The sequence below is a fragment of the Abrus precatorius genome, unplaced genomic scaffold (genome assembly GCF_003935025.1).
Source record: "Abrus precatorius isolate BTA unplaced genomic scaffold, Abrus_2018 Scaffold2, whole genome shotgun sequence".
Classification (NCBI taxonomy): domain Eukaryota; kingdom Viridiplantae; phylum Streptophyta; class Magnoliopsida; order Fabales; family Fabaceae; genus Abrus; species Abrus precatorius.
The window spans coordinates 25,894,078-25,919,187 of NW_020874362.1; the positions used below are offsets into that span (position 1 = coordinate 25,894,078).

The 25,110-nt window shown below is 30.6% G+C and overlaps 3 protein-coding genes across 6 annotated transcripts; 1 reads left to right on the forward strand and 2 right to left on the reverse strand.

The window, feature by feature from the left end:
- Nucleotides 1-7,039: 7,039 nt before the first annotated feature.
- LOC113857659 (xyloglucan endotransglucosylase/hydrolase protein 9-like) lies at nt 7,040-9,410 on the forward strand. Of its 2 annotated transcripts, none has more exons than XM_027489761.1 (4): nt 7,040-7,229; nt 7,459-7,557; nt 8,176-8,369; nt 8,943-9,410. In XM_027489761.1, exons 1-4 carry the CDS (start codon nt 7,182-7,184, stop codon nt 9,364-9,366), a joined length of 765 nt encoding a protein of 254 aa, XP_027345562.1. In that variant the 5' UTR covers nt 7,040-7,181; the 3' UTR covers nt 9,367-9,410. The 2 variants fall into 2 exon arrangements, with proteins under 2 accessions (XP_027345562.1, XP_027345561.1); XM_027489760.1 differs by having other exon boundaries at nt 7,040-7,223; nt 7,457-7,557.
- Nucleotides 9,411-17,088: 7,678 nt separating this feature from the next.
- On the reverse strand, nt 17,089-18,961 carry LOC113859713. Its single transcript, XM_027492419.1, has 3 exons — nt 18,188-18,961; nt 17,293-17,823; nt 17,089-17,193 (listed from the first exon to the last, which is right to left on the reverse strand). Exons 1-3 carry the CDS (start codon nt 18,959-18,961, stop codon nt 17,089-17,091), a joined length of 1,410 nt encoding a protein of 469 aa, XP_027348220.1.
- Nucleotides 18,962-19,944: 983 nt separating this feature from the next.
- LOC113858990 lies at nt 19,945-23,312 on the reverse strand. Of its 3 annotated transcripts, none has more exons than XM_027491806.1 (4): nt 22,383-23,312; nt 21,120-21,629; nt 20,792-21,001; nt 19,945-20,238 (listed from the first exon to the last, which is right to left on the reverse strand). In XM_027491806.1, exons 1-3 carry the CDS (start codon nt 23,214-23,216, stop codon nt 20,891-20,893), a joined length of 1,455 nt encoding a protein of 484 aa, XP_027347607.1. In that variant the 5' UTR covers nt 23,217-23,312; the 3' UTR covers nt 19,945-20,238; nt 20,792-20,890. The 3 variants fall into 3 exon arrangements, with proteins under 3 accessions (XP_027347607.1, XP_027347609.1, XP_027347608.1); XM_027491808.1 differs by having other exon boundaries at nt 20,110-20,235; nt 21,105-21,629; nt 22,383-23,202; XM_027491807.1 differs by having other exon boundaries at nt 20,110-20,238; nt 21,105-21,629; nt 22,383-23,202.
- Between the last annotated feature and the right edge of the window lie 1,798 nt (nt 23,313-25,110).

A 25,110-nucleotide genomic window follows, 5' to 3' on the forward strand; every position in this document is an offset into this window, starting at 1 on the left:
TTTTTCTTTGAAGATACATATCCTTCCTCAACAATGTTTAAATTTTCTAAAATTTTATTCAAGGATCAAATACAAAATTTTGCATGGAGACAAACATTACCAAATAATGGTAAAGAACCCCAGCTATTTCTTAATTTAAAGGTAAATCTCGTGCTCAAAACATTATAATATATTCATGGATCATTTAATAACTTACCATAAATAACATATCATTGAGTTAATATTTTTTAATGATTTTTTTCATATATTTTTTAAAAATGTTCTATTCTCTTTTAACGTGTGTGTATGTGTATACATATATATATATATATATATATAATGATATAAAATAATGTTTTTTTATAAGTAAAACTTAAGTTACTGTAAGAATTACTATAAAAATAATACTTTATTAAATAATTTTTTATAAATATTAATATATATTATCAATATATGAATATCACTCTACTACATTAGTTGTAATTATCAATCTTAAAAAAAAATTCAATAATTTAACTTTTATATGACATAAACTGTATTAAAAACTCATTTTAGCATTAAATAATTTCTTCTTGATAATAAATGATAATTTATTTTGTAGTGTCAAGTCATACTCATATAAATACCCTCTAGGACTTAAAGTATAATTCATTCAAGTAGTAATAAGGGAATAGTCTAGGTTTCGTTCAATGAAAATAATATAAAAGAAGAAAAAATAACAATGAAATTTAAAAGAAAAATTGTAGTTTATTTTTAATTCTCATTTTTTTAATAAAAATATTATATAATTTCTTCTACCTTTCTTTTTTCTCATCTAAAGTCGAACTCCGCGGTACATACAAATAAGCCCTATGGGGTGCGGGTTGCAGAGCAGGTAAGGGCCTCGTTTGCTGACCCAAACAATAGGGCCTTGTTTGGCATGAAAAGTGAATGTCTTTTTGTTTTTGGTCCAAACATGAATGTCTCAAGGGTTAGTTTGAAAGAAAATAATGCTTACTTCTCGCAACATACATAGACATACATAAAACTAAATAATATAATTAATAAAACGATGACGTAAGAAGGAACCAAACTTATAAATTATAATAGTGAGAATTATTTAGTGTTAAATGTATTTAAATTAATTATTTGTTGGTTGAATAGCCGTATTTTGAATCATACATTTCCCAGTGTTTACTTCTCATCAATGCAGTCTAAGATGAATGGTGGTTGATAAGTATGGCTACTGAGAAACGTCTCTTTTCTTTTACTTACATACACAAACATGCATGTAAACGAAAAATCAATGACACTGTTACTACTTGGAGAGTCCTAAGAATCTTTGGGGGAGGTTGAAGAAAAGAAGACAAGGGAGCAAGTAGCAACATCCAAAAATCTTAATTGACCATTTGCTTTTCAATTGTCATTTATTTGTGTCCGTGACTTATGATTGCGTTTGCTTCGACACGGGTATTTGTCTGCATTTGAGGTTTTAGACGAGGTAGATTCTGCATGCTTATTGCTTAGGCACCAAAATTCAACTCGCCTCCTGTTACCTTTTTTTTGTTATGTATCTTATTCGCAGTTTTATAAACGTGTCTTTAAAGTTAATGAAAAGTTATTTTATTTCTCATAATTTTTTTTAAAATATATAATTTATGGAACTTTTTATTAATTTTGTATTTATTACTTTAAAAAATTATACAACAATGTATCAGAGTTAAATACGTCAAACGATAAGACCATTTAACTTTTCTTAAATATAATTTCAAACTAAAACTGTGACCAATTGAAAAATACAGAGTTGAGTCTAATTCATTTGAAATATTTCCCTAGAAAGAGAGAAAAATTAATTATTTTTATATAATTAATATAATTATATATTAATTTAACACTAACTTTATTAATATAATTAAAATATTATTTATTTTAATAAATTTTATTAAAATAAATTAACGATTTTAAACTATAAATAAATTCTTCTAAATATATCTTAAAGATGTATATGTTATTCTTTCTTTTATATAAACATAATCTTTTATCTCTTTCCCTCTGGTATTTTAATTCATTTAAGTAATAAATAATTAAAATGTTATTTTTTTAATCTTTATTCCTCTGTTTCATGTTATATAAATATAGGGCGTGAACCTCTGCGAAACCCTGGTGGACAAGACATGTTGACGTCAACAAGCATGCGCTCGATCTCATTTTCAATGTTTCATCTTCTTTCTTTCTCTCTCTGCTCAGTTCATGGATTCCGCACAGACTCATGCATATACAAACATTTTTCTTTTTTCTATTTGTTTTTATTTCAAAGAAGGTTAGTAACATGTTTATTTTAATATATTTTTATTAAAAAATATTAAATATAAAAAATATAAATATAAAAATAATTTTTCATTAATAATAAAAAATATATTAAAAATAAGGGTAGTAGAAAACATGTTATTCTTTTTCTTTCTTTTTTTTTCTAGTTGGTGTACTGGGTCGTAGCTGTACGATCAGGATCAGATGCTGCGTCATGCAAACCTACAATGATGTCATTCACTGTTCTAGTATTGATCATTTTTATTCGTTTTTCAGTATTTAAATAATTAAATATTAACAATATACTTGTTTTTATCTCTGTTTTCTTTTCATTTTTTACATATAGAACTTAAAACTATATTTTAAAAATAAAAAATAAAAATTATCTCTTAAAAATCTTGCAAAAACATTTTTAAATTTTAACCTCTTGTGCAAGTAAAATATTGAATTAAGTATAAATTGTGTCTTTGATGTAACTTTTATGTTTTGTTTAAAGTTTTAAATATTTTTATGAGAGATAGTTTTATTTAAATTAAAAAATTATAATATTATTTTTAATATGAAATTTAATATGTGTTTTAAATCTATTTATTTTTAAAAGTTAAATATAGTTATTGAAACTAATAAGAAAACTATTATTTAATATTAAATAGTAATAAGATTCTCATTTAATGAAAATTTTAAAATTAATTATGTAAGTTGTTATTAGATAAAAGAAATATTAAGATTTCATATATAAGTTATTATCTACATCTATATTTATATGTAAATTTGACTATGTTTACTTATTATTTTATATATTTATAATAAAATTTATTACTATTAAACTTTAAAATGTTTATAGTCATATATAACGCTGATAATATAAGTGAATAAAATTAATATTAGTAGATGTTAAAAATAGAAATAATAAATTGATCATAAATTTTATTTAATAAAATATTATTAAAATGATCAAGATGAATGGCGGTGCATGTTAAAAATAGAAACAAAAAATTAGTTATAAATTGAATTTTATAAAAGTTTATTGAAAATTTTAAAATGCTTAGAGTAATGTATAATGTTAGTAACACACATGATTAAAAATGGATGCTAATACATTTAAAAAATAAAAATAATAAATTAACTATAAATTATATTTAAAAAAAAATTATTAAAATTTTTAGAATACTTAAAGTTACATATAATATTAGTAACAAGAATGATAAAAATAATGTTGTCACATAAACTATCATATAATATAAGATTCAACTTCTGTTTTTATTATCCTTATGTTTTATTCTAGTAAATTTGGTATAGATATAAGTTGAGTTCTGATATTATACAAACAAAATATAAGATTGTATACTGATTCTTTTAACATACGTGTGAAGGTAGTGGTTTGAAATATACTTTATATTTAACTAAGTTTTATTATTTTTGAAATGACAACTTGTTAATCATGTATGTTACACTATGTAGTTATAAATAGACTAATATGAATAAAATTATGAAATTAAGCATGCAGGTCCTAATTTTTAAGACAAAAAAGTTTATTTAAGCTATTAATTTTAAATTTAACAATTAAAATTTTATTATGTTTATTTTTTATGCAAATGTGGCAACTTTGGTTGGAGTTAACATGAATGCAATAACACAATAACACGTGAAACTCATGTTTTATAAAAAGAGTAAATAATATCTTCTTTTGCACTGAGTTATAGAGTGTTACGTTGGATACGGAATATATAAAAAAAAAAATTGTTTACATTGTTTTCATATTTTTATTGCTTAATTTTATGGATTGGTTTTCAGAAATTTGTTTGTTTTTTTAGTGTTTTCTTTATTAAAGTGTAACATGGTTTTTCTTTTATGCAAATTAATTAATTAATAGATAAATTTAACTTTAAAATTGTTTAATTCAAGAAATATATTTTATACAGCATACTAAATAAACGATCTTTTGTTACATTTAAAAACAATTATTTCTAATTTCCTTTCAAATGGAGCATAAACGTTTCTAAACAAGTGGCAATAATTGAATGGGCATTAATAAGTGAAAGTAAAATAAATAATTTAGACATTTGGAGCATACAAGGCCTAAAGATAGGAGGAAGTAAATGATGGGATTGAAGGACTGGTAATCTTCTGCAGAAGAAACCAAATGAAATAATGGAATGGTGGCGTGATGGGAAGATAGTGAATGCTGAAAAAGAGGAACCCTATTTTCACAAGTAAAAGCTTCCCTTCTGACGCTTATGTCACACAATTTTGCAAATTTTGGCATTCAGTGTGTTGCATCAAAAGGCCCCATATGCTATTGCCTTCGTATCATTACATCACCCTAATAATTTTACCTCTATTCCCACACTTCCATAAAACTACTGCAACATGCTACAATAAACCATCAATGCAAGGTTAGATTGTCATTTGTCATGGTGAAAACTCAAGACACAGTTCGTATTAAATAAAAAAATATTTGATTATTTTTATTTTATAAACAAAATCAAAGTAGTACTATGCAACTTATTATTTCATGACATTATATTTTGTTTGCTAAGTTATAATATGCTAAAAAAAAAATTTAGTTCATTTAATTTAGATTTATATAAAAAATTTATCTTAAAAAATTTCAAATTAATTAATTAAAATTGAAATAAAAAGACTTAGTTCAATTGCTTTTTAATTAAACCTATAAAACTTTATATTTTTACTCAAAATCCTTATAAATTGAATTAGTAACTTATTTAATCTTCTAATATGTACATTACTTTTCAAATCATTAAATTTTCTGAAATTCAAGAGTTTTATCTTTTAAAAGATATTTTCCTGTCTTATAAAATTTTGTTAATTTATTTTTTATATTTTAAAATGTTAACATTTTCAAGTACGATTTTAAGTTTAAAATTTATATATAAAAAATTATTATTAAAATTAACTTATTTTGATATTAATATTTTTTTTAATAAATGGAATTAAAAATCAAAACAATAAAAGTTACGGAACTCTACTAAGAATCTAACTGCCAATAAGACTAAAAAAAATTTAAAGACAAAAGAACTTCTTAAAAATAGAAAAGGAATAAATTCTTATAATCTTAATTTTGCTAACTCCTTAAATAAAATTATTCCTTGTATAATATATTTATAATTTAAAAAATAATGTTTTACCCATAACAAAGATTTATGTCATGTATAATGAGTTTGTATTTTTAAGAAAATTATTTTTTAATTTTTTTCTTTGTTATAGATATACGTCAGAGTTGATAAATATCTATGGTATGATATTTTGCAGAGTTACAACTGGGTAACATTGAAATGACGACTGTGCATTCTCGATTACAGTTATTGTACAATACGGCAAAAATCAAAGCACGTACAAATTTACGATATTACCAAATTGACGGAAAACAAAGATCAAAACAATATATTTTTAAAAATAAAAATTCATTTTTTATTTGTGCTATAAAATTTTGAATTGGACTCTCATAATTAGTTATGTATTGTAAATAATAAAAAAATTAAAAAGTCAGATTAATTTCGTTTACTTTAAAGAAATTAGATAGTATTTTTGCATTATACATGTATCATTAAATTAAAATAATTAATTTTAAACATATTATTCAATTATTTTGAATTTAATAGATTAAATATTAAAAAGTGTCTCTTTATTTAAATTAAAAAAATATAAAATTTTAATTAATACTGAAATAAAAAAAAATGACATGAAATAATATTTTTGTGAAAAATTAGTTAGCATGGCCACTTTGAGTAACTGCGTTGGTACAGTCCAGCTGGAAACGCCGTCAGCAAAACCAAAATCGAGATACAAACAAAAGTATGCCGTGAAAAACTGAACCCCTAACGTTCCTCATTTCAAAATTTTAACCACATCCTAGTTGTTCATATTTTTTATTATTAAATAAATTTCACGAATCATGACAAACAAAAATGAATTTATCTAACAATAAATTATTTTAGGGTTCTAACATTTTATCAATTCTTAAAGATTATTGTGAAACATGGAACCGAGATGCAAGAGATGCGCATGAGCGAACAGTATTCTTACGCACGGTGATGACATGAATTGTTGGCAGGAAAAAAGGATGGAAGGCTTGCCAACAAAGGCAGAGCTTTTCATTCCAACTTGGACAAGTACACCAATCACAACTCTATTGCCACCTTCACTTTCTCTATCCTTCCAACAATGCATCTTTTTTATGTCACCCCATTTCCCATAACAAAATATTTTCAAATATATAAATATTATTAAGATTTTGATACGGTCCCATTCAACAGTGAAAACGAGTGTATGAACTTAACTTAAGAGGGCTGAATCCATTTGAATGTTAAGATGGGGATGATTTTGATGTAAACATTAATGAGAATTTGATGACAAGTATGTGCTAATCCTAATGAACTGAAACTGTAGTGGGTGACCACACTCACGGTAGCTTGGGAGCATCAGCAATTGAGAAGAGGGAAATAGTGAACAGCTTTGGCCAGCTGTTACCGGCTCCATTTGCTTATTCTACGCAAGACGCACCACATCATCTCTACTTTACGTCCTTTTCTTGGTATTTGAATTCCATCCTGGCATCTGACGTGGCACACTCCTCCATTATGTGTAAACCACCTTCTTTCACAAGCCATTCTAAATACAATTCAAAATTATTTCTTTTTTTTCGCTATAAAACCCCCAACCTGTGTCACTTCTCCACTCAGCACCGCACTTCAGTTGCTCAGAGTAGAAGTGTAGAACCTTCACTCTTCTCACTGCTTACTTCCCTCTCTCTTTTCTGCCACAAATGTCTAAAATAATGTCTGGGTTTTTGGGTTTCTTTGTGGGTCTTTTGTTGTTGGTGGGTGCGGCTGTTGCTACCTCTGCCAAGTTTGATCAACTCTTCCAACCAAGTTGGGCTTTGGACCATTTCATTCATGAAGGAGACCTTCTTAAACTCAAACTTGACAATTATTCTGGTAAAACCCCCCTTTTCTGATTACCAACTTCAAAATGGCAACTTTGAACCTTATTTATGCCTTTTATACACTTTTCAGTGATGTTCAGAGACCCTTTTTTATTCAAAGTTCAAACTTCTTTTGCTTGTAATTTAACACCCCCCTCCCACCATGATAATGTTGTGTTTCTGTTACTGTAAAATTGCTTGTTTTATGTTAGTTGTGGATATTGATACTGGCTGGAACATATTCAGGTGCGGGTTTTGGATCTAAAAGCAAGTATATGTTTGGGAAAGTCACCATCCAGCTCAAGCTGGTGGAGGGTGACTCTGCTGGAACTGTCACTGCTTTCTATGTAAGCGAATGAAAATTATTATTCTAAATTAAATCATCTATTAAGGTGTATTATATTTAATCAAGAAAGTATAAAATATTGAATAATCATATTTTAATTTAATGTTTCTTAACAAATATTATGTCTAGTTATGAAGGTGATATTTTGTGGGATATAACCAAAATTAGTTGAATATCAATGCTATCTGGCATGTCAACGTGGAGTTAACCATTCACTCATTAGTCATCTGTGGAGATGCTCTACCTCTGGGACCTTATTCAATGCATATAGTTCAGATGTCCAAGGCGTCCTTCATTTGCCAAGTGCAACGATTTTTTTTCCGTGGAAAGGCTAATAATACGGCTATTAGTGGCAGCTACCTACTACTTTTACCCCGTCAATTACTTTACATCCAATTAAGTTTTGCATTTATTTCTATTGTCCCAGATTTTCCAATCCACGGACCAAGGCCTAATTAAATTCAATTGGGAACTTTATTTTCACTATGATCAACGTAATACAGTGCTGGGGGATTATATTGTTCTGTAGTTTATTTGACTTTTTACCTTTTTAATTTTCTGTTTCAATTATTGTGGAATCTAAATGAGTCTGACACGGTGATTTATTGATGTGACGTAGATGTCAACGGATGGTCCAAACCACAACGAGTTTGATTTTGAGTTTTTGGGCAACACTTCAGGGGAACCTTACTCAGTTCAAACCAATGTGTACGTGAATGGAGTGGGTAACAGGGAGCAAAGGCTCGACCTTTGGTTCGACCCCACCCAGGATTTCCATACATATTCTATATTCTGGAATCAACGGCAAGTTGTGTAAGCACCCATTGTCCTTCTTAATTGATATACTGCATGAATAAAAGGCTAAACGTAAATTTAGAGTTTATTTAAAACCAATGAAATTTAGTAACGAAAATAGATAAAAGAAAAGAAGGGTGTAAAGAAAACACATTTCTGAAAAGCTGTAAAGGAACACAAAATTGCCTGCTTTTTCCGAGTAGTGGTTGAGTTATCATTGGATTGGTTCTATTGTGTCCCCGTTGGGTCACACAAAAATAAACCCATAGATAAAGAGATGGAATCTTGCACAATTCATGCCAATACTCGTAATGGGTCTTTTGCAGAATACGTAGGTACATTTATGTCTTCTGCTCCTGGCGATAGTTTTGGTCCTGTTGACATCATTTTAAAAAAAATAATTATATGGTGCTTGTATTACTTTATTTATTTATTAATTTTAACTATTTTCCCTTATAGGGGTAGTACTCAAGTGCACCAAAATCAATCAATTGTACAAATATTCACATAAAATAAAAATTTATATAGGATATTTAATTTTCAAGTTTATGTATTAGTGGATCAAATTATGATGTTTGAAATCATGATCAGGTTTCTAGTGGATGAAACGCCAATAAGGGTGCACTCAAACATGGAACACAAGGGAATTCCTTTTCCTAAAGACCAACCCATGGGTGTATACAGTTCTATATGGAATGCAGACGATTGGGCCACACAGGGTGGTCGTGTGAAGACGGATTGGAGCCATGCACCCTTCATTGCCACCTACAAGGCCTTCGAAATCAATGCCTGTGAGTGTCCTGTGTCAGTGGCTGCGGTGGATAATGCTAAGAGGTGTAGTAGTAGTGAGGATAAGAAGTATTGGTGGGATGAGCCTAATTTGTCTGAACTCAGCTTGCATCAGAGCCATCAGCTTATGTGGGTTAAGGCCAAACATATCTTCTATGACTATTGCGCTGACACTGCTAGGTTCCCTGTCACTCCTGCTGAGTGTGTCCATCACCGTCACAATTGATCATGTCTTTTGTTTTAGATAAGGGAAGTAATGAAAATAGGATTGGGGGATAAATAGTGGTTGTTAAAAAGTTATGGAACATGTCCTTCATGTTTCAGATTGTAATATATTTGCCGCATCATAATGTGAAGTTTTAGTCTTTCTTCCTGTACAATTTAGTTCAACCTAATCCTAATCGGTGTGTATAAGTTATTTTATACTATAAATAATCTTATTTTAGGCAGATTAATAAGATTTTGTCTGTAAATTTAGGAAGTTATATAATTTTTAATAAATTTTCTAATTTTATTAATCTAGCTGAGGTAGAATTATTTATCCTTTTAAATAATTCATACACAGGGGACAAGTTTAATGGGTATTGAATTGGGTGAGGTAAATACAATAATATATAATTTCTACTTAAGGATATTGAATTGTCTTGGGACACAATTTAGTGTCTTAATCGTACTAAAGGGTGAGTATGGAAAATTGTGTATGAAGAGATAATATCGAAGAGAAGGGAATAAAAAAGATAAGATATATAGAATGGGGTGTGTCAAGAGAGCACAAAAACGGGTGTCCAAATTGGAACCATTTTAACAGGTTCTATTACATTAGATTTATTGAGGATTGGAGTGGCATTCATATTTCAAAGACTCCACATTGGCTTCGACTTGGCAATGGGACCACAAGCTCACGGGTTGGATACAGATTGACTTGCGGGGACCAAGAGAAAAGCATAGGGTTTGTTGAGAAGGAAGTAGGGAGTGGAGACAGGATTGTATTACTACTATGTTTGGAGGCAAGCAAATAATAGTTAAAAAGATTAAACGGAGCATTGTGTTGTGGACCAAAAAAATTTAAGGATAGAGAGGACTTTGCTTTGTGGGTTTGTTCGTATTTTGCAACCATTTTTCTTTGAAAATTTCTCTTCCTATCCAAGGTTTTTGCAACTATTTTTTAATAATTAAGAGAGGTAGAAGGAAAAGAGGAAAATGTGAGATAAGATAAATACTATGATGAAGAAATAAAGAGAAAAAATTTATACGAAAATGTTGTCAAAATATTTTGCTGGAATCGAATAACTTTTTTTGGGGGGAAACAATTGATCTCTTACTGAATTCTCAGCAATTTTGTAGCAGAAAAATACTCAAAAGCAAGGAGGAATTCCTGGCTCTACTGTTGTATAGTTCCTGTGGCTACTTGTCTGGGACAATGCAAAAAGGAATCAGATTCAATGATCAACAAAAGCAGAGCGGAAAAATCAGATGCATAAACAAATCTAAAAGCAAGGGGATAAGAATTTTTAACAGTGGCATTTAGAAAAGGGTTTAACGGGTATGATAATAATTTTCAAAGTCATCTTTTGTGAGGAATATGTTATGATAGGGTGGGATATGATTGTAATGCTTTTGAAGAAAAGACACAATAATTATGTGCATGACAATTTCTTTTGTAGAACTTTATAAATTAGGAACAGAAGTTAATTTTATTATATTTGTTTTCATTTGACTAAACGTGGCATTACAATTATAATAATGCTAAAATTCTTTCTTTTCATTGATAGAAATAGAGACAAATATTTAATCATGGGTCTTTACTTGGTAGGTGCATTCAAAATGAGCTATATGAAGTGTTGCAACTTGACAACAAACATGTGAAACCCATGCTGTAATTAAAGTGATTAACACCTTGTTAATATGCTGGGCCCTTGTGTGAGTGGACAATTAAAGTTTGTCTTTAAGAGGATAGAGGCTCGAAAGGTTATGATGGTTTCTTCGTTTGAAAAGGATACTTATGGGCCATCTTCAATGAAGTATGACAGAAAAGTTTAGGGGTCATTTTTTTCAACTCAAATTATTCAATTGAGGGTCCTATTTGGTTAAATGGCATGTCAACTTTTGGAGGTAAGAAAACGAGGACCGTATCTGTATTTCATTCGTATTCAATTGTTTTGTACAATGATCACCTGAAAGTGTAAATTTTTCATTATGATGGAGATAATTCATAGAGCATATCCAATCGTATCGATGTGACTTAACTTTTTTCTCACTACAATTATGTCACAGCTAATTTAAATTACTGTTAACAAATTAATTTCACATTTTATAAAAATTATAAAATAACATAAGTATTTAAATTTTGTCACATGCTATCACGACATAACTTTATCCATAGCACATATTTAATGCAACGCGAGATTAGTTTGTGTAGGTTTATGAAAATAGAAAGTTTTTTTTCAAAGAAGTAACACAGAATAATATGTCTGCATAAGAATCCTTAACATATATTTCACCGTAACCGATTTTGTAGTTGGGAGTTGCAATGGCTATTGGCACAAAGAGCCCTGTCCATTTGCAAGAACGAGTGCTTAAACCACATATCTTTTCAATATTAATTGCACTTATGATTCATAAGCTGTGATACCCAGGGTAAATCAAGGGGCGTCCCATTTCTTCCTTTGGTGTCTGCAAGTCATAATCTCTTTGTTATGTCTTGGTTTCAGTTCTTCTAAATTAAAAGGATTTAATTTTTTTAAAAGTGAACATGAAATCAAGTATGAAGAAAAAATAAAAAATTATCTACCTTTAAGCATTTAAATTTAATTTAATAATAGATAAATATTTACTTTCTCATTTTATATGTTTCTTTATTTTAGAAGAGTTAAATTTTAAATTAAAAAATATACTTTAAATGATAAGATATATTTACAACATTGATTAAAATATTAATAATTAAAAATATAGATAAATTAAACATACAAAATAGTTTTTTTTTTTATCAAACTTTAACATTAATTATAATATCAATTATTGATGATGTACTGATCTATCTTTTAAAAAGCATTTTTCTTATTTTAAACTAGTCAAATATTTGTCTCTTATCTAATTATCTGCCTTTACTAGAGAAAAAGGCTCCTCCCCAAGGCCAAGGACCATGGACTTGAGAAACAATAAAATGTGATAAATTGGAGAAAACAAATTGTGCATTGATTTGAAGACCAAATGATAGCCACCGACAACCTCCATATTTGATGACTCGACTTGGGGAAAATAAGACCAAAAACAAATGAAGCATCAACATCAATAATGACCATCGAGATAAGGATGGCAAAATGTTTTTTGGGGTTAAAAGTAAAACGAGGAAAGAGTTTCAAAGGATGGTGAAAAGAGAGCCAATGCAGTGAGTAATCAATTGAAATGGACATTGGACCCCTGACACCATGCATAACCAATTTTGATCACCCCATGAACAAATATTATTAGCACATACACTTAATCACTTAACTTCAAACTTTGTAACTTTATGCTGATAAACTTTTTTCGTGTGGCCATTATGTCCTAACCATCATTAGGTTCTGCAATTACAATAGCAAACATGAGCAATAAACAATAAAACTAATTTACATCATCTTCTAGTGCTTTGAGTAGCAAATTGGTGTTTGAATTAGAGGTAATGATAAAATGGCCCACGTACGTAACCTTAGGTTAGGAATACCATGATGCCAATGTAAATCAGTTATTCAGTTCCGAAGCTCCCTTTCAAATCCCATGTGTTAGAGAAGGAAAACGGGAAAAAGAAAAAGAAAGGAAAGTGCCCAATAGAGTTTATACTCGTTTATAACTGAGCATGGATTCCTGTAAATAGAGTCCCTAATATGAATAATATAAGAAAAAGTGGATGTGGAAATTTAATTATTGCAACGTTTGCCTACAGTTTATAAGCTTGCAGTGTTATTTTAAGTGATTCCTCAAAATCATACAAAGAAGTTTTACTAGGACTATTATGAGGTCATCTGGCCATCAATCCCGTTTGAATGGAAAAATTATTGAAAACTTTTGAAGTTGTAACCTTAGTGATTAAGATTGTTCCACATTCGAATTTTCATATCACAAAGATAACTTGTAGGAGTACCATTGAGCCAATGACTTATCCTTTTCAGCTTAATTGAGAAGGAAGAATTGTTACTTTACTTATAAAAGAGAAAATAATGGGGTAACATTCAAGATGTGTTCACCTTTTGATACTCTGCAAGGAAAATTAAAAACAATTTAAGATTAATCTAACTTTCTAAGCAATGATAGGCTTTTTATTTAAAAGAAAGAGAAATTATATAATCAGGCGACAAATTACTTTCGGTATGAAAAAGTAAATGCCATGCTAATGCTATGATGCTTTCATTCAAAAACTAGCTGATTCAATAGAAATTGGAAAAATAATTCCAATATAGGGTGAAATTATTATTATTTTTTAGAATGAAGTAATTTAGGCTCAATTTGGATGAATTTATGCATAAATATTTGTAAAAATAATACCATAAAGTAAAATAACTAAAATTCTTCTCATAAATTGAAATTAACTTAAATATATTAATTGTAAAAAATTATTGATTTAATTTTATAGTAAAATCATGATTTATTTTATTTTCTTATTTTTTTTCTCATAAATATTTATTAAAAAGTTAATTCAAACTAAATTTTAATCCTTTAATATTTCCTTATATAGTTTTATAAGTTATAATTGTGATATTGTTCTATACTTATTTCATGTGACAACCATAAAACACACGATGAAATAGAATATAATAACTTTCGTTATGAAGAGAATCAAACACTGAACTTGGATTAATTATTCCATCTTAGGCATTATATTCACATTCTTCTCTATTATGATTCCCCAACCCTAGAAAGCAAGTTTGTGCACTAAACAAACACTTTATATTAAGTCTTAATATCATGTTCAATAATTCCACAAAGTGTTGGTTTGGGTGGTGTTGTGATATAAAGTACCTAATAATGCCAACAAGAATTTTTCCTCACTTTTGGTAGCACCAAAGGAGGAATATTAATATTAACGAAAAGAAAAGGACAGATATATGATATTGATTTTCGAGATGGTATTTAGCTAAAGAAATGTCTACAAAATAAAGTTGGATCTTTTAAACATGTTGCATAAAATTTAATTTTATATATCCAAAAAGCTTTAAATACTTACTACAATATTTGAAAATTTGAGAGGATATTATATATTTTTTCTCTAAATTGACAGTTGTAATTTTTTAAAATTTATTAATATAAATTACTAATTATATTATTTATTAATATAAAATTAATATTGATAATTATTCTAATGCATGAGAGGATATAAAATACTCGTTTAATTTATAAATTACCTGTAAAAAATTCTAAAATTTTATTATAAAAGTTAAAAGTTCATGTTAATAATTTTTATATTAAAAAATAATTTTCAACTGTTGATAGAAATATTTTCAATATATAAAATAAATGCCGTATAATTAATACATTTAATGAAAATAATTTTAATTTAAATATAATTTTTGTATTTATATTTTTATGAAATTTTAATGCTATGATTTTTGTTTTCTATATTTTATAATTTATTTAAATTTAATATTTTGTTTTTAATGATAATCTGATTAACTAAAGATTATCATTTATTAAATTTTTTTATTGAATCACATTAGTAAGAGAGAGGAAATTAAAATATTAAATTTTTGAAAAATTAAAGATTAAAATAACATATTTTAAGTGATTAAAATTTTAAAAGATTAAAATATAAAGACTAAATAATGTTTTTATGAGCAAGGGCCAAAGGCCCAGAAAAACTACTCAACTAAAGATCAAGATTAGCTAAGTGCCCAACAAAAATATATTTTTAAGACTGTAATTGTTTTACTATTATTTTGAATTGTTGGGTTCGCAAAAAGCCTTTTTTTTGTCAAGGTCACAAAAAGCCTTGAATACTTGTAGTTTTGTTGCTGGTTTAGAAAAAAGCCACAAAGGGTCAAGATGCCTCGTGAACAATTAAAAGAAAAAAAAGAAGTAAAAGCCACAAATTATATATTTGGTTGAAGTGCATATTTATTGCTTAAGGTCTTTCTTATCCAATGAACGATTGACCAAAATACAAAAAGTGCATAATTTAAAATTTAAAAAAAAATGTTTTTTGAAAAAAAAAAAAGGCTCCAAAAGGAATTATTTCAACAAATCTACAAACACACTGTTATCTTCCATACAAATCTACAAACTCGAAAAACCATTCTTAAGTAAAAGCATCACATATTTCAACAAGACTTACCGTAATGTTTTAGATGACTCAATGTTCATTGTTATCATAAACACACTGTTGTGCTTTGAGGAATTAAAATGATAGAATTAAATTTAAGTACCCAAAAAATGACTCAGATAAATTAAAATATTTTATCCTAATAAATAAATTAAAATTGTATTATACATGGATTCACTTTTCATATTGATTGAGATTTTATATGGCTGGTAATTTCCTAGAAGAGTTGGCAGCTATTTTGATTGAGATTTTTTATTCACTATGCCGATGCTGTTCGAATAATTAATCTTTGGCACCAATGATTATTCAAACCATCCTTATATGGCAATGTCTTCTTCTCTGAGGTCAACCACTTGTTGCAGAATGAACACATGAATTGGAATGTCGAGTGTCCAACATGCACTCCACGAAGCTAATCAAGCAGTGGGGTATATTTTCATTGGAAGCACGTTCTAAACCTTTAAACGTTTCGTTTTTAATTATTTTCCCTCTTAAGTTATTGAAAAGGATCGTTTTATAGAAACAATAATAAATCTTACTATAATTTAATTTTCTTTCTTAAACATCACGCAATGGATGTGATGATACAAATCCAGTTACGATATCACTTTTTGCTAATTATATTATGAAATCAAAATATGAGAATTACATTTACTACCTCTATATTTCTTAAACTTTTCCATAGTAAACAACCACAGATAACAAACTTTTTGTCAGTGCTTTCATTTCTTGCTCAAGCATAAAATTATCAGATGTTGTTATAACATGTATATTTCCACAGTAAAAAGAATTAGTTCTACTGCAATAAAATCTAGTCCTCAGAACTGACACACTTAATTAGAGTACTATAGATAGTATAAACATACAACAACAACATTGATTATCAGAAATTGTTATCTAGTGTCACTAACTTACTATATATGGACACCATTTGACAATTATGGTCCAGATTGCAAAGAGAAAAAAGCATACCTGAAGGACTAGTTGAGTTGGTCATCACTAGTTAAATAGCATTATTTTAAATGTAGTAGTAAAAAGCATTGTCAATATGTTACACCACTATACAAATTCCCAATCCATTTGAATCCATAACAAAGCCAGTGGATGGGCTCTCATTCTTCAGAAGTCAGAAGATCATTTCATCTTTTATTTCATAAGGGTCACTGCAGAGATAATTTTCATACATTGAATAAACATGCATAATCTCCTGTCCTGAAATGATACCGTGAAAGAGTGCGAAGTTTAAAAAAGGAGTGAAGAAGAAATCCATCCATCAGGTGTCATGGTTTTCAATTGAAGGTTGCGACTATTGCAGAGAGTGGTGCTATTATATAGTCATAGTGAGTTGGGTTGTTTAAGATGTAAGAGGCACATTTCTTGAACAGTTTCTCTTTTTTCCCGAGTATGAGTTTTGTTTAACAATGTTAATTATAAGTTCTTAATTTCCCTAACTTTTCCTACCTTTCGATGAAGAGGATGGTTTTAAGATGAACAAATTACTTGTTAGCGAGTAATGTAGAAAACAATATATAGACTAATTTTATGTAGTTTACTTTTCGCAATATTTTTACAATCTGAGATACAAAAATTCAGGGCCAAAAGCTACAAGTTAATTATCACTGTAATTACATTCTCATCAACTAAATGACCTTACTGTCAATGCATGAAAACTAATTCTTCATCTTTGCATTCCCTGACTGCAATTTCCATTTGGTCATCGGCACTAGAGGGCAACACATCACAACAATGCCTTCTTGGAGCCTGCAACTAAATTCAAAAAGATAGTATATGAGTATTATCACTAATGTCAAGTCGTTTTCTTGATACTTTTCAAGGAATACTTGAATTTTCTATAATTACCTGCTTGATGTCCAGGTCTAGCTTATTTGTAATCACTTTGATCACTTCCAGTTTATTTGGGGATATCGCATTGTTTGAGCAATTTTGGAAAGATTTCTTGTAACTGCTTATGATGTCATCCTTGTTGGAAGACACATTGTCTAGGTAGAAAATAGTAGATCTCTTACAAGGGTCAGGGTGAAGTTCTCTTGTGTTAAAAGTATATGATTTTGCCAACATGTTTCCCTTCTTCCATTGCTTGAATGTTTCTTGCACTTTCAAGACATCTGACACAAACATACGGTTTGGAAATATTTGAACAGCATAGCCCCATGACACTGAAATTGTCCATGAAAACCATTTATCATAGCAAATTGCTTGTTGCAACATCCTCTCAGAATCAACATTTGCAGCTTCAAATAAATGATTCAAAGCTTGTGTAGTTGTCATGTTTGGAAAGATTGGATCTGTGTATTCCGGGTGATGCAGGGACAACAAGGGAGACATTGGATGTGCAGCCAATAGGCCAAAGGTGTTTCCTCGCAAATCAACCTAATCATATTTTATAATCACAAACATAAAAGATCAATTGTGTATTTGCTTCAACTTATTTTCAAAAAACAATCACTCTTTTTGTTAAATTGGCAGGAGAACTATTTAAAAAAAAAAAAAACAAGAATTACTTTCCAAGAAACAATCCTTCACCAAATATGCACTAATAAGGCTGAGAAGTGATTTTGGGTACCCAGTTTAATTAAGCACTTATTCAATAAGTTATTTTTAAATGATGACTTATACTATAGATTTAACCACAAAAATTATTGGGTTAACTAAAAAACTTATTCTGATAAGTTATACCAACAAAAAAAAATTTAAATACGTTACAAAAACGTGCATAGTTCAAACTATTTGTTACCTGGTGAAAACCCGGTTCATGTGTTAACCCGACTCCAAGCTCTGCCAAGCAAGAGTACACCCTGCCATCACTTCCATAAAGATGAGGGTACCTTTCTATACAAGAATCAAAAACCTTGACCAACACTTTAGCGAGAGAGGAGCTGATAGCAAAACCTGCACCACCAAAAGCCATTCCAAAACCAAACAACCGGTTCTGCTCATAAACCTCAGAGTGGGACCCAACATAGTACCAAAGCTCATGATCATATTTGGACAAAGTCTTCACCACATTCTCTGGGAAGAAAACCGTGTCATCATCTCCAAACACATACCACCTCACATCTGAATGATTATTCATTGCTATGGTCTCCACAACAACACGTGCCACGCGTATTGCTGATCTCAGTCCACCCTTGCAAGTGTAGCGGAACCTTGACGTGTCTTCAGAGACACAAAGAGGAGGAAGAGAAGTATCATTCTCATTCCCACCATGATCTTCATCTGGGATGCTATCCACAAACACACACCCCTTCATTGTTTTGTTGTTGTTCCACCACAACTTCACATACTCCTTCCTCTTTGGCCATGAACCTTTGCTTGAAGCAATCCCAAACACAAGATGATCAAGAGTGGTTGCTGTAGACACATCTTGTGATCCCTTATTCATATGAACTAGCTTTGCTGGCCCCAATAGTAGCACAGACACAACAACATAAAGGGCACAGAATGAAGAAGAGACTAAAATGAAGTTAACCAAAGACTTAGCTTTGGTGGGTTTGTGGAAAAACAACATGTTCACAAAGATGGATCAAGTCCTGTAGACCCAGATGATTTTTATCGGTTTTATACCTGAACAGGGTTCATGTGTTTTGTGTGACACAGGTTGTAGACATGTTTGAAGCATACAATTAAGCAAAGTGCAACCGCGATCCACGGCGAAAGAAAACTGCGAACTTTGACGGTTCAATTCAGTTAATATTCCATATGTGTAACATGGGTAGGTGTGTTAGAAGAAACTCAAGTGTCCCTTCCAATTAGATTTGCACGGTTGGCGGGTGAATATGGTTATTGGATTCAAGTAGTTGAATTAATATGCATTGACTATATGGTCTATAGACAAGAAAATGGAGAGAGAAATTGACGAGGAGAGTGAGGTAGGCCACCTGTCGTGTGAAGGTTCTATTGTTCCACTTTATGTTCTTTGGTTTGGCCAACGCATTCAGCTGTCACAGCAAAATGAATAGGTGGGCATGAAACAACCTTATGGTTCGCGTGTAACGTTAGTTTCACAATTTAGGCCTCAAACCACAATAATACTATTTATTGTTTTATGCTTTTACGCGTATGTTTCGGAAAATTTCCGAATTGTACGTTCATCAGTTTTTGTTTTCCTTTTTGCTTCTTGAAAATGATGGGTATATACTTCAGAAAAAGAACCTTTTTATATCTCCAACTCCGCAGTCATGCCAAGATTGACCAGTTCAAAATTGTCCGGACTATGCATTTGCTCTTATTTTTTACCATTATAGAAAGACCATGCATAGAGAAATATTAATATTAGCAATAGATGATTGTGTATATTCTGTCATTTTTCTAAAAAATCACGGAATGAAGCTGGAATTTCTAGTTTCTAATTATTTAAAAGGGAGAAAAGGACACATGAAATTGCTCGAGTGGGCATGTAATTTGCAAGGTACTGATGCAACGGCTTGGAACTTTGGAAGCCCCTGAGAACCACATTCTGCGAAAAAAAATGACTTTTCGCCACATAACTGGGAAAAAAATTTAACTTTATAATAGGAGACGTCCAGTTTCTCGCTCCAAAGTAAATCGCTTTCATACTTCATTCCATAAAAATATTGGAGAAAACGTGTAATATTATGTACAATTGCTGAGCAATAAACCGTTTGAAAAAGCAAATAAAACAAGCCTGGCAATTGAGGCAAATTGTGACAGATTGATCACTTTTCCAACGAAAAATCCGTCTGTGAGAGGTTGATCACCAGTAATATCTTGTCGCTATCTTCTGATCATTCTTCTTCTAGAAAAATGGAGAAGGATTTTTCTCTACTGCAAAGAGGACGGAGAAATACAAATTAGGAAAGGCAGGGCCTAAAATAAACACTTTGCTTAAATATATTTTTTCAACTCTACATTTTTATAGTTTTGATTTTAGCCCTCAACAAAAAAACAAAAAAGGTTTTAGTTCTTGATTTTCAAAATTCAACACTTTTAATCACTAGTGATAACATGGCCTAACAAAAGACAAACACATGACACAAAAAATTGACGTGGCAACTTAGTTAACCATGTTATCAAAAGTGACCAAAAGTTAAATTTTAAAAAATCAAGAACTAAAACATAAAAAAAAGGACTACAATCAAAATTCTGAAAAAAATATAAGAACCAAAGTCACATTTAAACATAAATATTTTAAGGTACACTTAGTGACATACTCTAGCTAGATGTCCTGTGGAGGCATTCCTTGTTCAATGATACAATTAAACTATATAAGAATTGAATTTTGCAAGGAAATTATTTACTTTCTATTCAACTTTCAAAGAAAGAAAATAATTCAAATTCCGAACAAAATTATCCTATCAAAACAATGAATAAGATCAACCTAAAAGAAGAAGTATCTGCCTCATATCAGCTTTAGCTTGGACATTCACAGCTCATGAAAATTTCAGTGCTTTGAAGGAAGGCCACTCCCTAAAGAATGCTACGATTGCATGGAGATCAGTTCGTCGATTTCACACTGTCTAATATGAAGACTGATTGTATCATTAGAAGATGGCAAAACATCGCAGCACTGACGACGTAGGGCTTTCATCTGTGATAAGGCAACATAAAGTTAGATAACTAAAATTAGAATGCAGATAGACCAGAGAAACAACAAATTTCAAATACACATTTCTAAGATTAATTAACAAAACATGTTCAACATCAACCTCCAGCTTCCTTGAAAATACTATGATCAGCTTGATCTGCGTAGCATTTGATTCAAAGCAGTTTCCAACATGCCTGCTGTAATTGCTCCAAATGCCCCCTTTATCAGATGTAACACTTTTCAGAAAAAATACAGAAGGCCTTTTGCAAGGATCTCTAGGATAGTCTCTTGTGTTAAACATAAAATTCGGATCAACTTTACTACCCCTCCTCCATGGCACAAAAGTTCTCTGCAGTGAAAGGAGGTCAGGTAAAAGTTCATTTCCTTGATAAACCTGGATAGCAAAACCCCAAGAAACCGAGAAAGTCAAAGAATTGGATCGATCATAGCAGACAGTTTGCTGCAGGATCCTGGCAGGATCTATATTTGCAGCTGCAATAAGATGTTCCAAAGCTTGTACTCTGTCCATGTTCGGAAAGAGGGGCTCCACCGCATCCAAGTGATGAAGGGACAGCAAAGGAGATAAAGGATGTGCAGCCAGCATCCCAAACAAATTCCCTCGCATATCTAACTGGCATTAAAAAATGACTAAATTATTTCCATGGAGTGTACCATTTTAACTGGATAAGTCAAAGGCTCGAACTGAAAGACAAAACTATGCTCCTTAACTATAGCAATCAAACAGCCTGAAGGAGATCCAGTTAAAGTAACCAAACTCAAAACCAAGAAAACACACTCAAGCACTGTCTATGATATTTATTAAAAACACTGACGAATTCATCATGATATTAAGCAGACAAACACTGAATGCACCTCCAATGTGCACGAGAGACAAAAGTAAAAAGTGAATATTAAGCAGACAAACACTGAATGCATCCAGCAAAGTTGAACACAATGTACATTAGCATGATCATTTTCATAAATCTCCAACATCGAAAAAGGAATGACCATCACAACGGCTGAGCCTTGCAGCACATTTTAACACTGCAGCTGAAAGAAAAATCACATCCCATAGCTAACCAAAGACCAACATAACACTAACCAAAAATTACACCCTATTTTCACTTCCCTCATCATTTCCCCCTTTTCCACCTACTCCATTAGGGAGAGTACAACTAGTCAGATATCTAATCAATCTATAAGCAACAGTGCATAAACATTGATTTTATTGTTTCCCATTACAAACATGCAAATAACTAACTAACGAACACAACCAACAGCGTATCCAACCATGCACGTGGATCAAAAGCACCGTTAACGCACAAAACATAACCAAAACGAACAGCAACATATACTAAGACAAAAATAAAATCCAAATTTATACCTGATGAAAACCAGGCTCATGGGTTAATCCAACACCAAGCTCAGCGAGGCAAGAATAAATCCTTGAATCGCTACCATACAAATGCCCATACCTCCTCAAACACGAATCCAAAACCCTAGCTAAAACCCTCGCGAGCGAGTAACTGATCGCGAAACCCCCACCTCCAAACGCCATCTCAAACGAGTACTTCACGTTCTGATCGTAGCTCTCCGAATTGCTCCCAACGTAGAACCACCGTTCGTGGTCGTACTTCGCCAGCATCCTCACCACGTTATCCACGAAGAACACGGTGTCATCATCTCCGAACACAAACCACCGCACGTGCGACTCATTCCGATCCACCACCTCCTTCACCACGCGCGCCACGCGTATCGCCGACCGGAGCCCTCCCCGGAACGTGTACGGAAACCCGGCGGTATCGCCGGAGATCACCACCGGCGGCGAAGAAGAACCGGAGGAGGAATTCAAAGGCAGCGCGTCGAGAAACGCGAAGGCGCGCGTGGTGTTGGGGGAGTACCAGAGGCGTAAGTAGGGTAAGCGACGCGGCCAGGAGAGTGAGGAGGACGCGATGGCGAAGATGACGTGGCGGCGCGTGGTTGGGGAGAGGCGTGAGATGAGAGTGGTTGGGGGTAACGTGGAAGAGGATGGGGCCCACAGGACGAGGAGGAGGTAAATATTAAGGAGAAGAGATAGAACGAAGAGGAAGGATTTGAAGGGTGGTGTTCGGTTTCTGAGGAAAGTTGAAGTGTAATTCGTAGGAGGCATTGTTGTTGGTGTTTCTGTGTTGTTGGAGAGTGGCAAGGTACTATGCTCCTTTTTTCTTCGGTGGAACATCGTCGTTGGTTACTTATATTTTTGTTACTATAATTTTACTAACTTCGATTTTAATTAAAGTTAGAGAGGGAGTGAGTGTGGAAGAGGAAGAGGGACAGTGACAACCGCCAAGTGACGGTTACTTTAAACTTGGGACGGAAGCAGGTGCTGGTGGTCCTTACTGTTCCTGTTACACACTCAGAAGTGCTTTCTAAAAGTACTTTTAAGGGTCCTTGTTCGAGTGTTAGACATTCAAGGCTTGTTTGAATGTAGACTCTTTCTTTTTAATGGGCCTTTTGGGCCAGCGATTTGTTGGGCTACACTAAACCCATAGCTTCCAATGCTATATATTTGTCATAAACAATCAAATCAATAAATATATATCTTATGATTTTCAAAAAAAATATATTGACTCGGTATAATGATCAAAATATCAATCCAACAAAAAAAATGTGAAATAGCTCCTTATGTATGTATCTTAATCCTTTATTTATTTTTTTTACAATTTTGGAGGATAATTTTTAGTTGTTCACTTCATCTTTTAGTATATTTTTTAGTTACGTGTATATGAAAAATGAAAAATAAAAAATAATTGTATACAATATTAATTTAAAATTGTTCAAATAATAAAATTAATTTTCTAACCCTTCTATCCCTCATCCCTTTTTCATGTAACTGACCTTTCGGACCTAACTCCTCAGTTTTTCCATAGTCCATCTAAGAAGGGAACAACAAGCCCATATGTCATTTATAGTACACAGTTAAAGCCACATCGCTCTTCTGATCGATAAAACAAACTGAATTTGTAGTTGATAAGTTAATTACAAATGATTAATTGAATTAGATTTATTTAATAAAAATAATTAAAACATATTAAATGACTAAAAAAGATATGCAACTTTATGTTAGTATAATATTGGAATTAAGTGAGGAGAGAGATTTTAAAATTTGTTTCTATGTATAATTTATTTAAAAAGCAAGAGTAAAAATAAGCCAACAATTAATAAATACATTTAAATTTTCATTTTACCTTTTGAAATGCTAAAATTAATAACAGAGGGATCAAATTTAGTTACTATTGACAATGATAGGTATAAAAAGATAAAATATAATTGAAAAACACGTTTATAATTATTCATTATTAATAGGTTTATTTATATTAAAAAAAGCTAAAGTGTAATTCATGATTATGTCAGAATCCAGAAAATTATACTTTAAATTAAGAAGAGATCTATTAGCAAAAAAATAAGAAGAGATCAGAGAGTATAATTAAAGCATATAAGGAGGAAAAAATAATTCACTTGTTTATTTATTCATTTAAAAATTGAAAAAAAATTAGGAGTTATTCGGTTTGAAAAATATTTTTTTATTTTTATTTTCATATTAAATTATAAAAAATACTTTTTTATTTTCAAATATTCATATAAAAATAATACATAAATATTTTCACTATTTATTGTATAAATGTTTAAAATTGAAAAATAAAATAAAAAACTATAATTAAAATATTATAAAAATAAAAATATTTTTTTAAAACTAAACGGATTATGTTTTCTGCGAAGGATATGCATACTTGGTGGTAGTTTGATAGCTGTATTCCTGTAACAATCTTCAATCTTATAAGCTTAAAATATTCCCATACACTAATATAGTGTCCAATACATAAAAGACATTCATTCTATTGCGTATAAAACATAATTTATACAATTAAAAATAATAATAAATCATAAAATTCCTTTATGCTAATGCTATCGATGAAGTTTAATTAATATGGAAAATTCTCCCTTTCATTTTTGGATAGTCACGTTAGTGGGTTCCATTTTTCTTTAATGTTTTTTCTATTTAACTTTTTCAGCTAAGACTTTTCAAATTTTAATCATTGTATATAAATCACAAGTCTCTGCTCCCCTAAACG